This window comes from Kryptolebias marmoratus, linkage group LG16 (assembly GCF_001649575.2).
Source record: "Kryptolebias marmoratus isolate JLee-2015 linkage group LG16, ASM164957v2, whole genome shotgun sequence".
NCBI classification, from domain to species: domain Eukaryota; kingdom Metazoa; phylum Chordata; class Actinopteri; order Cyprinodontiformes; family Rivulidae; genus Kryptolebias; species Kryptolebias marmoratus.
The window spans coordinates 1074592-1085752 of record NC_051445.1 but is presented as its reverse complement, the minus strand read 5'-3'; the positions used below and the strand labels follow the sequence as shown (position 1 = coordinate 1085752).

At 35.8% G+C, this 11161-nt stretch overlaps 1 protein-coding gene across 7 annotated transcripts in view; it reads right to left on the bottom strand.

The window, feature by feature from the left end:
* LOC108229257 (oxidized low-density lipoprotein receptor 1) overlaps positions 1-10308 on the bottom strand; it is a 20072-nt gene extending 9764 nt beyond the window's left edge. For 2 of the 7 annotated variants that reach the window (XM_037980544.1, XM_037980546.1), the window contains exons 1-9: positions 10132-10308; positions 9666-9731; positions 8909-8974; positions 6771-6836; positions 6544-6609; positions 6270-6335; positions 6016-6078; positions 5187-5282; positions 4348-4584 (exon numbers count right to left, since the gene is read on the bottom strand). In XM_037980544.1, coding sequence (XP_037836472.1) covers positions 4348-4584; positions 5187-5282; positions 6016-6078; positions 6270-6335; positions 6544-6609; positions 6771-6836; positions 8909-8974; positions 9666-9731; positions 10132-10192 — 787 coding nt within the window. In that variant the 5' untranslated portion in view covers positions 10193-10308. Of the gene's footprint in view, positions 1-1275; positions 2770-3217; positions 3334-3435; positions 3591-4347; positions 4585-5186; positions 5283-6015; positions 6079-6269; positions 6336-6543; positions 6610-6770; positions 6837-8908; positions 8975-9665; positions 9732-10131 lie in introns of those variants that run through there. The other 5 variants (XM_025003469.2, XM_037980545.1, XM_017404924.3 and 2 more) reach the window with 5 other exon arrangements.
* Between the last annotated feature and the right edge of the window lie 853 nt (positions 10309-11161).

Below are 11161 nucleotides of genomic sequence, written 5' to 3'. Positions count from 1 at the left end.
AAGATCTCACTCTGACTGACGGTGATGATTCTGGCCACCAGGAGGAGACAAAATATCCCCAAACACAACATCAACACACGGAAGTGGGAGTGTGTTGCTTCTCCACCGTCTGATTGGAAAAGAAAGCAGCCATTGGTCACATTACTAGAGTTACAACATCCTGTATGTTCTTTTATTTAAGTTAAAAAGCTCCTAAATGAAACACTGGAGAAATAAAAGCTGATCCTTCTGACAAAGTTCCTCCTTCATTTTATTAACCAAACTGAACACATTGATAGAATCACTGATGGATTAGTTGTATAATTTGTTTTTTTAAAAAGAAAGCTGAGTAAAACTAAATATTGCAGGTTTGTTCTGTGTAAACAGTTCTATAAATCCAGAAAAGAAAAATCATAGACAGAGTGTGGAAGATGAGCAGCAGGAACTTTTCATGTCACTGCAGAGTTCTGGTTTTCCTCTGAAAGAAAACAATGAAATTAAAACAAACAAACAGTTTAGTTTGATAATAATTTATACTGGAGAGAGTATTTGCTGTTGTTGCACTTCTCTTTGCTCTTGTGCATTTTTTTTTTCTTGAACACATTAAGCAATCTATTGTCATGATCAGGGTCAAAAACTGGACAGAAAATGAGTCAAAAAAAGGGAAAAAGAGCCAAAGTCCAAAGAAAAACTGTTGATTGAGACCATTTTAACAGAATCCAACAAAGTCTGGCTGCTTGGAGAGAAAACAAAGACTTCAGGCATGGTTGAAAACTTTTGCACAGTTCGAATATGTAGAAGTAAACACTCAAACATCTTTCCAATTATAAATCTCCCTCATTGTAAACTGTTAACCAGGAGTCTCTTACCTTTTTTCCGTGGAGTATTTTGATAAACGTCTGAAGAAGCGATGTCTGCGGCCATCGTTAGCTGCTGCTGAAGCTGTGGAGACGGGACTGAAGCAAAGATCCGTTTCTATAGAACAAACAAAAGCTTCCTTTTCCCCTTATGTAAATTCAAAAATGTGTTTATTTTCCCTTTTTTGGTATCAAAATAAAACCAGGAAACTGACAGAGAGAGAACTGATGTGGTCAGTGGTCAGTGCAGCAGTTTCATCACCCTGAGGCCGTGGGTTTGAGTCCTGGTTGCATCAGAAAGGGCATAAAATCTAAATAATAGTAAAATGCTTCATTTAATATTTAATATTCATGTATTCTCCACCTCTTAGTCCTGAACATGCAAACTCCACACAGCTGAGAAACTGCTGGTCTGGAATCATCACTGTGCTCATCAGTGTAAGATTAAATAAAACTTTATTGTCCACAGAAACTGAGAATTTGTTTACATAATCTGTCTGATGCCACCCATAAAAAACAACACATATCACATAAAATCATAAACATTTATCATAATCATTTAAAAGAAAGCTAACATGTGATTTGCACTTGTAAATTTAAAAAAAAAGTAAATATTTCTGGCTAAATTAAGTCCAGTTTATTTGTAAATCACATTTCAGCAACAAGGCAGTTCAAAGTGCTTTACATCATAAAAACACAAAAAGAAGAAGTCATACAAACAACAACAGTCACCAATTGACAAATCAGTAGCAAATATTACATTTTGTCGAGTTCCATCATCAAAATGATCAATACACATCAAATATGTCAGTCATTTTTCCATTTATTATGGTTCTAAAGGAACTCCAAACAGGTGAGTTTAACCTTGATTTAAAGGAACTCAGAGTTTCAGCTGGTTTACAGTTTTCTGGGAGTTTGTTTCAGATTTATGGTCCATAAAAGCTGAAAGCTGCTTCTCCATGTTTGGTTCTGGTTCTGGAGACGCAGAGTAGACCAGAACCAGAACCAGAGGACCTGAGTGGTCTGGAAGCAGATCTTTAACAGATTGTGGTGCTAAGCCATTCAGGGATTTATAAACTAACAGAAATATTTTAAATTAAAGACACTTTAAGCCTAAGCTTAGAATAGAAAGATGTAGAAATCAAGCTGAAGTCTGAAAATCAGGAATTCAGCTCAGATTTTAGTTTAAAAGAAGTTCTGTTTGTTGTTTGTTGTACTGTAATTAACGACCCAAATGTTGTTTCCTTCATGCAGGAAACTTGACCTAAACCTCTTAAAATCATGTGTATAAGTGCACGTTTTAATGTGTTTTCATGCAACCAAATCATAATTTTTAACAGATTAATTTAAGGGATTAAAGGAAACACGCTGAGTGATGGAGGTTTGTCTCCTCCTATAGGTTGTGGGTCGGACGATGAGACAATATTGTTTATATTATTTACATTCATGGGTCGGCTGTATCTCAGCAGAGATGGAAACTTTTAGGAATAAAGTCTGAAAATTTAAATAAAAAAGTAAATGGAAAGAAAATACAGCTAAAAGTCTAAACATTTGATTTTACAGCTATTGTTCATATTACAGTTCTCTGTATTACTGGAGGTAAAAACATCTTAAAGCTGAAAATCTGCTCATCAGAGGAAACAGAGACACCAGATCCAGAAAGCAAAGATCATCTTTGTCTCAGCATCTTACAACAAACATAAAACCTGATCAAACATGTTGTTTGACAGATAAGATAAAGATGATCCATGATGACTAATTAGGCTTAATCAGAGCTTTACGCTCACAGATAAATCTGAGCTCAAATATATGATCTCCTTTGTCCCAGGTCTGAGTGAGGTTCCTCTCAGGGAGTTTCAGGTTTTTATCTGGACCTTTAGGCATCATCAGAACATACGGACCTGTGGCACTGATCTCCTCTGTGACCCAGAACCTTTAAAAGAAAAACACAAACATCAGTAACTGTTAAATAAATCTGCATCCAACTACAGCAGCAGCAGGTTAGTGCTTGATAGTTTGTAGATTAGATTCTAATAATCTTTGTTAGCTGAAACCTGGTATTTGATATAAAATAATTAAAGTAATAAGCAATTTAAGAATCTTTATATTATACATATAATCTGGGATGTTAGAAAGCCACTGGAGCATCTCAGTGTCTGAAACAAACTGATCTAACAACAAGAAATGAAACCTAACTTTAAATCCAAAAATCAGACATTTACTTAAAGAAATCAGCCTTTAAAGTCTCTGATTTACTGATTTATCTTTCTCTCATTCAGTCTGACAGAAAGACAAACAGCTGCAGTGACTTAAAGTAAAGTCAGTTGTTGTTTGTTTGAATATTAAAACATTCTTTTCTTTCTCTTCAGTTAATCTCTTACCCAAGAGTGTCGTTGTGTCCATCGACCCAAACCCAGATGTTGTTAACTTGTCTCAGCCCCAACCAGTATCCATGAAATCTGCTAAAGTAGGGCTCCAAGTGATTACTGACAAATTCCTATAAGATAAAATATCAGAAACATTTACTCTGTTTCACTTCAGCACATAGACTCTAATTCCAAATGTTAAAAAGTGTTTTAATGTTGGTGTCAGAGCTCACCTGTTCCTGCAGATCATCAACAACAACCAGATCTGCAGATTTATTCTGACAAAACTGTCGACTTTGTTCCCAGGTTTTCCAAGGAGCTGCTTCCTTATAGAACAGGTAGCACTTCTCCTGGAACTGAATCCAGCTGTTCTGACACGGCTGGCACTCTGATCAGAAAATAACAGTTAAAGAATATAGAAAAAAAACAATGTTAAAATTAAGGTCTAGTTTTAAAATATTCCTATTTACAAAGAGTAAAAACAAAAACAATGCATGCATACTTTTATTTTTATAATTTTAAGACTTTGACAAAGTTTGTTTCGATATGATATCAGCTCAGCAGAAATAAAAAAACACAAATATTGAAAATATATGAATCCTCTCAGAGAAGCTGCTTTGAAACATTGTTAAAAGTTTGTTGAAAAATACCTCAGAACTTTTATTTCTGTCTTTAATTGTGTCAACTCTTTTGGAATAATTAAATAAGTTTGTGTTTGAGCATTTTAATACTGTGAACGCTGAGTCAGCAGCATTCACGATATCATTTCTGTTTCCTGTTTTCTGCACGTTCGTTTCACAATCTAATGTCCGCTTTGTGATTTTTTAGCTATTTATACATCAAAACGTTCAGCTCATTCAGGAGATCGGTGCTACAACTTTGAAACTTTTATACTATGCAAAATATTTAACTTTATTTCCAACATTTTCACCACAGAAATACATTCAGATCTCTTTAATTTGAAATCTTCTTCGGCTGCTTTAAGCCTTTAGCTTTTCTTTTAGCTTTAACTTCTTAAATAAACTGCAGCAGTTATCTCTGGATTTCAGCAGAATCTCTGTAGTTTGTGTGAGTTTATTAAAGCAGCTGTTGAAATAAATCTGAGGAAGGCTGAAGTCGTCACCTCGTCGTAGTAAAAAACTTACTTTTGTTGGGACAGAAATCTTTCACAGGAAAAGAGTCAAAGGTCAGGATGACTTCCATCGTCCAGGTGAGGTTGTCTCTTTCTTCTGTCAGTTTCTGAGCCTCATTCATTAACTCGTTGTTTTCAGCAGTTTTTTCTTGATTCCATCTTGTTAAGTTTTTATTTCCCTCAATCAGCTTCTCATTTTTGGCTCTGAGGTCATTGATTTTTGCTTCCTGTTGATTCATTACCACGATGACTGAACAAAAGGAGACAATAAGTTAATGTATCGTTTAGTAAAACACAGACAGATATCCCTTTACTGTAAGAGTACACTAATAAATTACTGTTAGTTGTTAAAGCTGTAAACACATAATAACTAACAATAAACCAGTTAAAGGAACAACACTGGCTGGTTTCAAACTTCAAATTTAGATTTTGAATGTCAAACATGCGAGAACTTTGAGCATTTGTAGATAAAGACGTTTGTTTTGGTAAATAAAGTTATTCAGTTCAAACTAAGCTGTGCAACCAGTAAAACATTATATTTATCTAAATGAGTCAAAGTGCAGCACTGGATCAGTGAGCCTACTTCAATTTAAAGGTTTTATTAAAGGTTATTAATGCTTTAATAAGAGTTTACAAACTTGTCATTAACCTACTCATAAAGCTTAATAAATGCTTTATAATAGTATCCTTATTGTGAAATGGTATTACATTTTTTAATTTTATTCTGATTTTTGTAGATTTTTAAATCAGTTTTTCATTTTAATTTACATTAAAATACAAACTTCCAACCAGACTAAGTTTTTTATTTCATAGTGATTAATTAACATTAATTACGTTGAAAAGGAAACTCACGTGTGACCGACAGGACGATGACGCCCGCCACCAGAAGGACACAAAGTGTCCCCAAAATCATCAGAGAAGTTGGACATTTTGCTGCTGGTCCAGCTCCTGTTCAGACAGACAACAGTGAGCGCAGATTAGTTTATTTTACTTCAGTTTATTATAAATGAACTGAACTTTAGTGAGTTTTTACAGGACTGCACGGAGGACAAACTGATATATTTCTCCTGTTTTCATGTAAAGCTGTCAGAGCGGGTTGTGAACGTGCAGTCAGTGAATTTTAAATAAAGTTTTTGTCCAAGTGGGCTTTTTCCTCCTGAGACTCATGTCCTCACATGGGGACATCGTCTTCCCTGCATCGTAATGTCTGATTGTGTTGTCCTTCTTCAGGACACTTTCTCTCATTTTATTACTATTAAATTTTTAGGTTGTTTTATATTTTTAATTTTTGAATCTCTAATTGTTCCAAAACAATGTTTCTTTTTTTTAAGCTGATGAGGTCCTAATTATCCAAATAACAAGAGAAAACTAAAAATATGCATCAAACAAAAGCTGAAGTTTCAGGAGGTCAAAGTCCACAGAAAATCTGAATTACTAGAAGAATTATTCACAACAAAACAGCCTTTTTTATGTCATTACTTTTACTCTAGACACTGGATTTTTGTTTAACAATCAGTGTAAATATAGTTCCTAAAAAATACATGGTTTGAAATATTTAAGTAATTATTTCAAATCAAAGTGATTTCATTTAGTAATATTTATCTTGGCTTAATGAAATGTTATCTTTATATTGCCTGAGTTTGTTCTGCTGTTGGTAAATCAGTAAAATGTTATAACTCACTTGGTCCAGCGGTCCCAGCCTCTTCCTGTTTGACTTCAGGATCATTTATCAGCTCTTCTCTTTCTGCACGACGTGAAAAATATGACATGAGGAAGTGATGAGCAGCAGCTGAATCAATCTACTCCTAATAACCCTTCATAAAGTCAAACTTCCTGCAGGTTTGAGTTAACTGTAAAACTTTGATCACCAGCTGGTCCCTGAAAGGCTGGGAAATGAAAAGTTTTCCAGGTTTCAGTAAAGCTGTATTTACTTACTGGATGCTTTTGCTGGAGCTGCTTTGGGTTTTACTTTAGCATAAATCATCAGGTCCTCATTTGCTTCTAAACAACAGAAAACACAGAATGAGGAAAAGAATTATATTAAAATTCACCCAGAACTCAGAATGTCAGTGATCTAAAAAGGGATCACAAACCGGCATCATTTCAACCTCAGTCTGTTCATAAAAGATGCAAATCTTTCCTCCATGTTTGTCTCTGATCAGTTAATTTAGCTGTTTTACCTCATGAGTTGGTTAACTATAAACCTTACTTTCAGCAACAGCTGCAGGTTCTTCAGGTTTTTCTACAGAATGACTCGTGAGCTCGATGTTTTCTTCTGAATAAAAGAAAGAAGAACACGTGTAAAAGAATGAAGGATTTCGAATTAATAGTCATTTTAAAATTGTTATCTGTACCAATCCCTGAGGGTCACCCAGGTCCCTGTAAGGCTGGGAAATGAAAAGTTTTCCAGGTTTCAGTAAAGCTGTATTTACTTACTGGATGCTTTTGCTGCAGCTGTTTTGGGTTTTACTTTAGCATAAATCATCAGGTCCTCGTTTGCTTCTAAACAACAGAAAACACAGAATGAGGAAAAGAATTATATTAAAATTCATCCAGAGCTCAAAATGTCAGTGGCCTAAAGCACACGTGTCAAACTCAAGGCCCGCGGGCCAGATCCGGCCCTCTGTAACATTTCATCCGGCCCTCTAGTCTGGGACAGATTGAATCTTTAATTCTTATTTTGCTTAAAAAACTGAATCTAATTAGTGAAGTTTTCTCTTGACAGTGACTTAGAAGCCAACAATATATAGTTTTAATTTCTGTATGATTAGGTTTTTGTTGATGGCTTTTTAAAAAAATCTGTTTTAATGTTAAAAAATTAATTTAAAAGCTGAGTGAGGCGTAAGAAATGACAGCTAATGATGAGCTTTTTGAAGTTTGATCTATTTGTCTGTGTTCATTAAAGTCTGTTTGCTCTAAATTCTGTATAATCTGTAACTGGGAAAAGGTCATTGATATTTCTATGTGAATGATTTGAAATAATACATATAAAACTAAGGTTAATTTACGTAATTTTTAATAAATATTGATCATGATCGGCCCTTGGCTAGGAACAAATTTTTAATTTTGGCCCCCTTGCGTCACTGGGTTTGACCCCCCTGGTCACAAAGGGATCACAAACCGGCATCATTTCAACCTCTTGCCTCCATGTTTGTCTCTGATCAGTTAATTTAGCTGTTTTACCACATGACTCTAAAACATCTCAGAGCAACAGAGAACATCATCATAAAAGCTGAAATGACACTGCACTGGTTCAACATTTTACTGAACTAGTTCAGCAAATATTCATAGTAGTAACACTTTTTAGTCAACAGAGCAAAATAATCAACAACTGTGGCGTACAAGTTAAATAATAAGCATCAAAAAACCTTACATGTAAACTAGTCATCACAAAATGCACCTAAAATGTTTACTAGTTAATTAGTAAGAACCCAAATATTCACTGGTCAACTAGTGTAACTAATTCTGGCCTTTTAAGACCCCAAAATGCTCACAAATCGACTTTTTTCACTTTACTAACAAACCTTTAGAATAACAAGAAGATTAAAGTAGTACTTTTAGTACATTTTTGGTGCATTAGCCAAATAGTTGACTTTTTATGACACCACCAGTTAACAAATAAAGATAAAAATGCATCAACTAGTTAACTAGTGATCATTTTAGGTCACACTAGTCATCTAGTGTATACGTAGTTAACTAGTGGGCATAATTTGTGTTGACTAGTTAACATGTAAAGGTTTTTGGCGTCTAATAGTTAACTTGTACAACACAGTCATTAACTAGTTTGGTCCAGGGGTCCACTAATGTGTTAATTAAAAAGTAACTGGGACTTTTGGGCTACTAGTGCAGCAAAATGGCTGATTAGTATAACTTCTGCTCCAACTAGTTGGCTAAAAAGTGTTATTAGTAAGAATATTTGTTGAACTAGTGTGACCAGATCTGCAGCCAGAGCAGCGTAGTCGTAAACTTATCTCTTGATATTACATAAATACACAAAGGGCTTGCCATAGTTCTTCTCCTAGTAAAATGTTTCATGTTGTTGTTGTTGCAGTTTGTCAAGCCAATGATGGCTGTTTCATGGGGTCTCCAGGGTTATTATCAGTCTCCTTTATTTAGTTTTTACTCCACCGAAGTGTTGATGAGTCAGCATGGACCTTAATAACAATCTCTCCTTTTAACTTTTTGCAAACGTTGACAGTACTGTATGTAGACTAAAAGCACATTTCTTGGCAGTAATCTGACATATCTGTTGCCAAGGGCAGACCAAGACAATCAGGAGTGAATTCGTTTTGCAGTGACTGGCTGGAGATTACGTATGTTTACCACCGCTCTTAGGAAGTGCCCGTCATGAAACACTGAGCAGCAATGGTTCTTCACAGACCTTCGGCAGACATTATTTTACCCCAGGGTGACAGTCGGACCCTTCACATCAGGACTGCAGCCTAGCTGGTGTTGTTGGTTTAGTTGCTGACAGCCCAACCCGCTGGAACAGGCAGTGCTGGGTTCAGACAAACCAGCGAGCCGGTGCCTGACCTGACATGAAGTTTCATGGTATAATAAAATACAGAACTCACGTGGTGCTGTGGTCACCTGCTTCTTAGATTTTACTTCAGAATAAATTGTCTGGTCATCCTCTTTGTCTGGAAAACAGAAAAACTGTGTGAGGAACTAATGTGTGTTGGCAAAACTAACAGATTTTAAAAAGGAACTATTCACACAATGTCCAAAAACAACAGTAGTTGGGGTAAGGGTAACAATAGTTTAACCTATGAGATGGAAGCAGGAGAAAGTGGTCAGTTTCTGACCGGAATAATAATCTCTTTTACTTCAGTCTAATTTAAATAATGAGACTAATGCTTTGGTGTTTGTGTCCTAACCCTAATCTTACCTTTTTATCATAAGGGTGAAACATATTTTTTATCTATTCCTGTTTACATTTTATTTATCTTTTATATTCTCAGAGAAGTAAACTTTAGCAAAACAAAAATGCTCATACATCACAGACTAACATTCATTGGCAGAGGGCTGGTCATGCCCCTTTAATTTGTTGCTATGATGACCACTTCCTGGAGACGTGAACCAGGCCCTGAAGAAACTGATAACTCCGCCCACAACCGTCTGACTGGTGATGCAACTGTGGTCTGTGGTCCAGCGCTGCAGTTTGTACTCTCCGTGTATATTAAATAAATTCTTAAACTGAGAAATAGATTGTTCTAAGGAGCTTGATTCTTAAAGAATTAAACACGACTTTCAAGTTTTTAGAACGGCTTCAAACAGAAAAGTGTTATTATAAGACCTGAGCTTTTCCTGCTGTCAGTCTGTGGAACTCACTTTGTGCTGTTGCTACAGATTCTTCAGCTTTTTTCCCCGAACTAGTTGTAAGGTCCTCTTTTTCATCTGTACGAAGAAATAACAATGTAAGGAAGTTTAAAACGATGACAGCGATGTGTACCAGTAAGGGTGATTCGGGTCTCTTTGTGCCCTGTACCGTCTGTGCCGACGGCCACATTAACCACACAACAAGTCATCTACACCTCCAGTTCTTCATTAGAACTGTTAAACAATCACGTGCCTGTATATTGAAAGTTTTGGCTCTGCTGACTCAAACTGTTGAATGAATAAAGACATAAATGTCCACCTAATTGATCATTGTACAAAAACCAAACAAGCTTTAAACTTCAAAGACAAAACATAACTCCTTAACTGTCTAATTTCTAAAGACTGCAGCTCATAACACATTATGTATGTTAAATGTCTATAATACAGGTGTTATTGAAAGAAAGCAGGAGCCACTCACCTTTTTGAGCTGCAGCCTTGTTTTTGAAGACCAGTGCGGAATAATTGCATTCTTCGTCCATCTTTAATACCCTGCTGTTGCTGCTTCAGAGCAGAAAACAAGAGCAGGTTCAAGAGAGGCTGCTAATAATCAGATAAACGTGCTGGGACAAACAACGTCACTGCAACACTATATAGAGAACTAACAGGTTCCTTTTTAGGAAGTGCTTTGTAAAGACCGACACTGAAGCCAGACAGGAACAGTTTTGACCGTGATGTAAACAAAATTTTAAGAAAGTACGTGGGGACCAAAGCCTGGTCCCCACAAGGAGAAATTATGTTTTTGGGTTAGGGGTTAGGTTTAGGACTAAGGTGTGAATTGAGTTTAGGTTTGGTTTAGGGTTAGCTATGTACTGGTAATGGTTAGGGTTAGGGTAAGGGTCAGGGTTAGGCTGTAGTTAGGGTGTAGAAATGAATGGAAGTCAATGGAAAGTCCCTGCAAAGATAGAGAGACAGATATGTGTGTGTGTGTGTGTGTGTGTGTGTGTGTGGGCGGGGCCAAGCTGATGAAATACATCTGACATGTCTGAAGACACAAGCTCACAGCATGAAGACAGCACACATGAAGAGAGAAAAAAGAAATGTTTAGAATCTTTAAGTTTTGTTTAAGTTATGTTTTAACAATGTTCCAATTTTATTTCATGTAAAATGTAAAACTGGATCCTGTACTCACCTTTACTTTGGTTTTATGTCATGAAAGAAATGCTACAAGAAGAAATATGTCATCCAAAAAGTCTGTTGTTAAACACAGTTTGTTTAATTTATTCTACAGTGATGGAAGTTAACACAAAATCAGTAAACTTGGTGTTTGTTTCAACAAAGTTGAATTTTAATTGTGTATTGTGTTCACATCTGACATCCATTGATGAAAAAAGCCCAGAAGTGAAGTAAGACTAAACTCAAGCGTCTCACACAGCCTCCTCCTCTAATCCCAGACCGTTCCTGGATATATATATATATATATATATATATATATATATATATATATATAT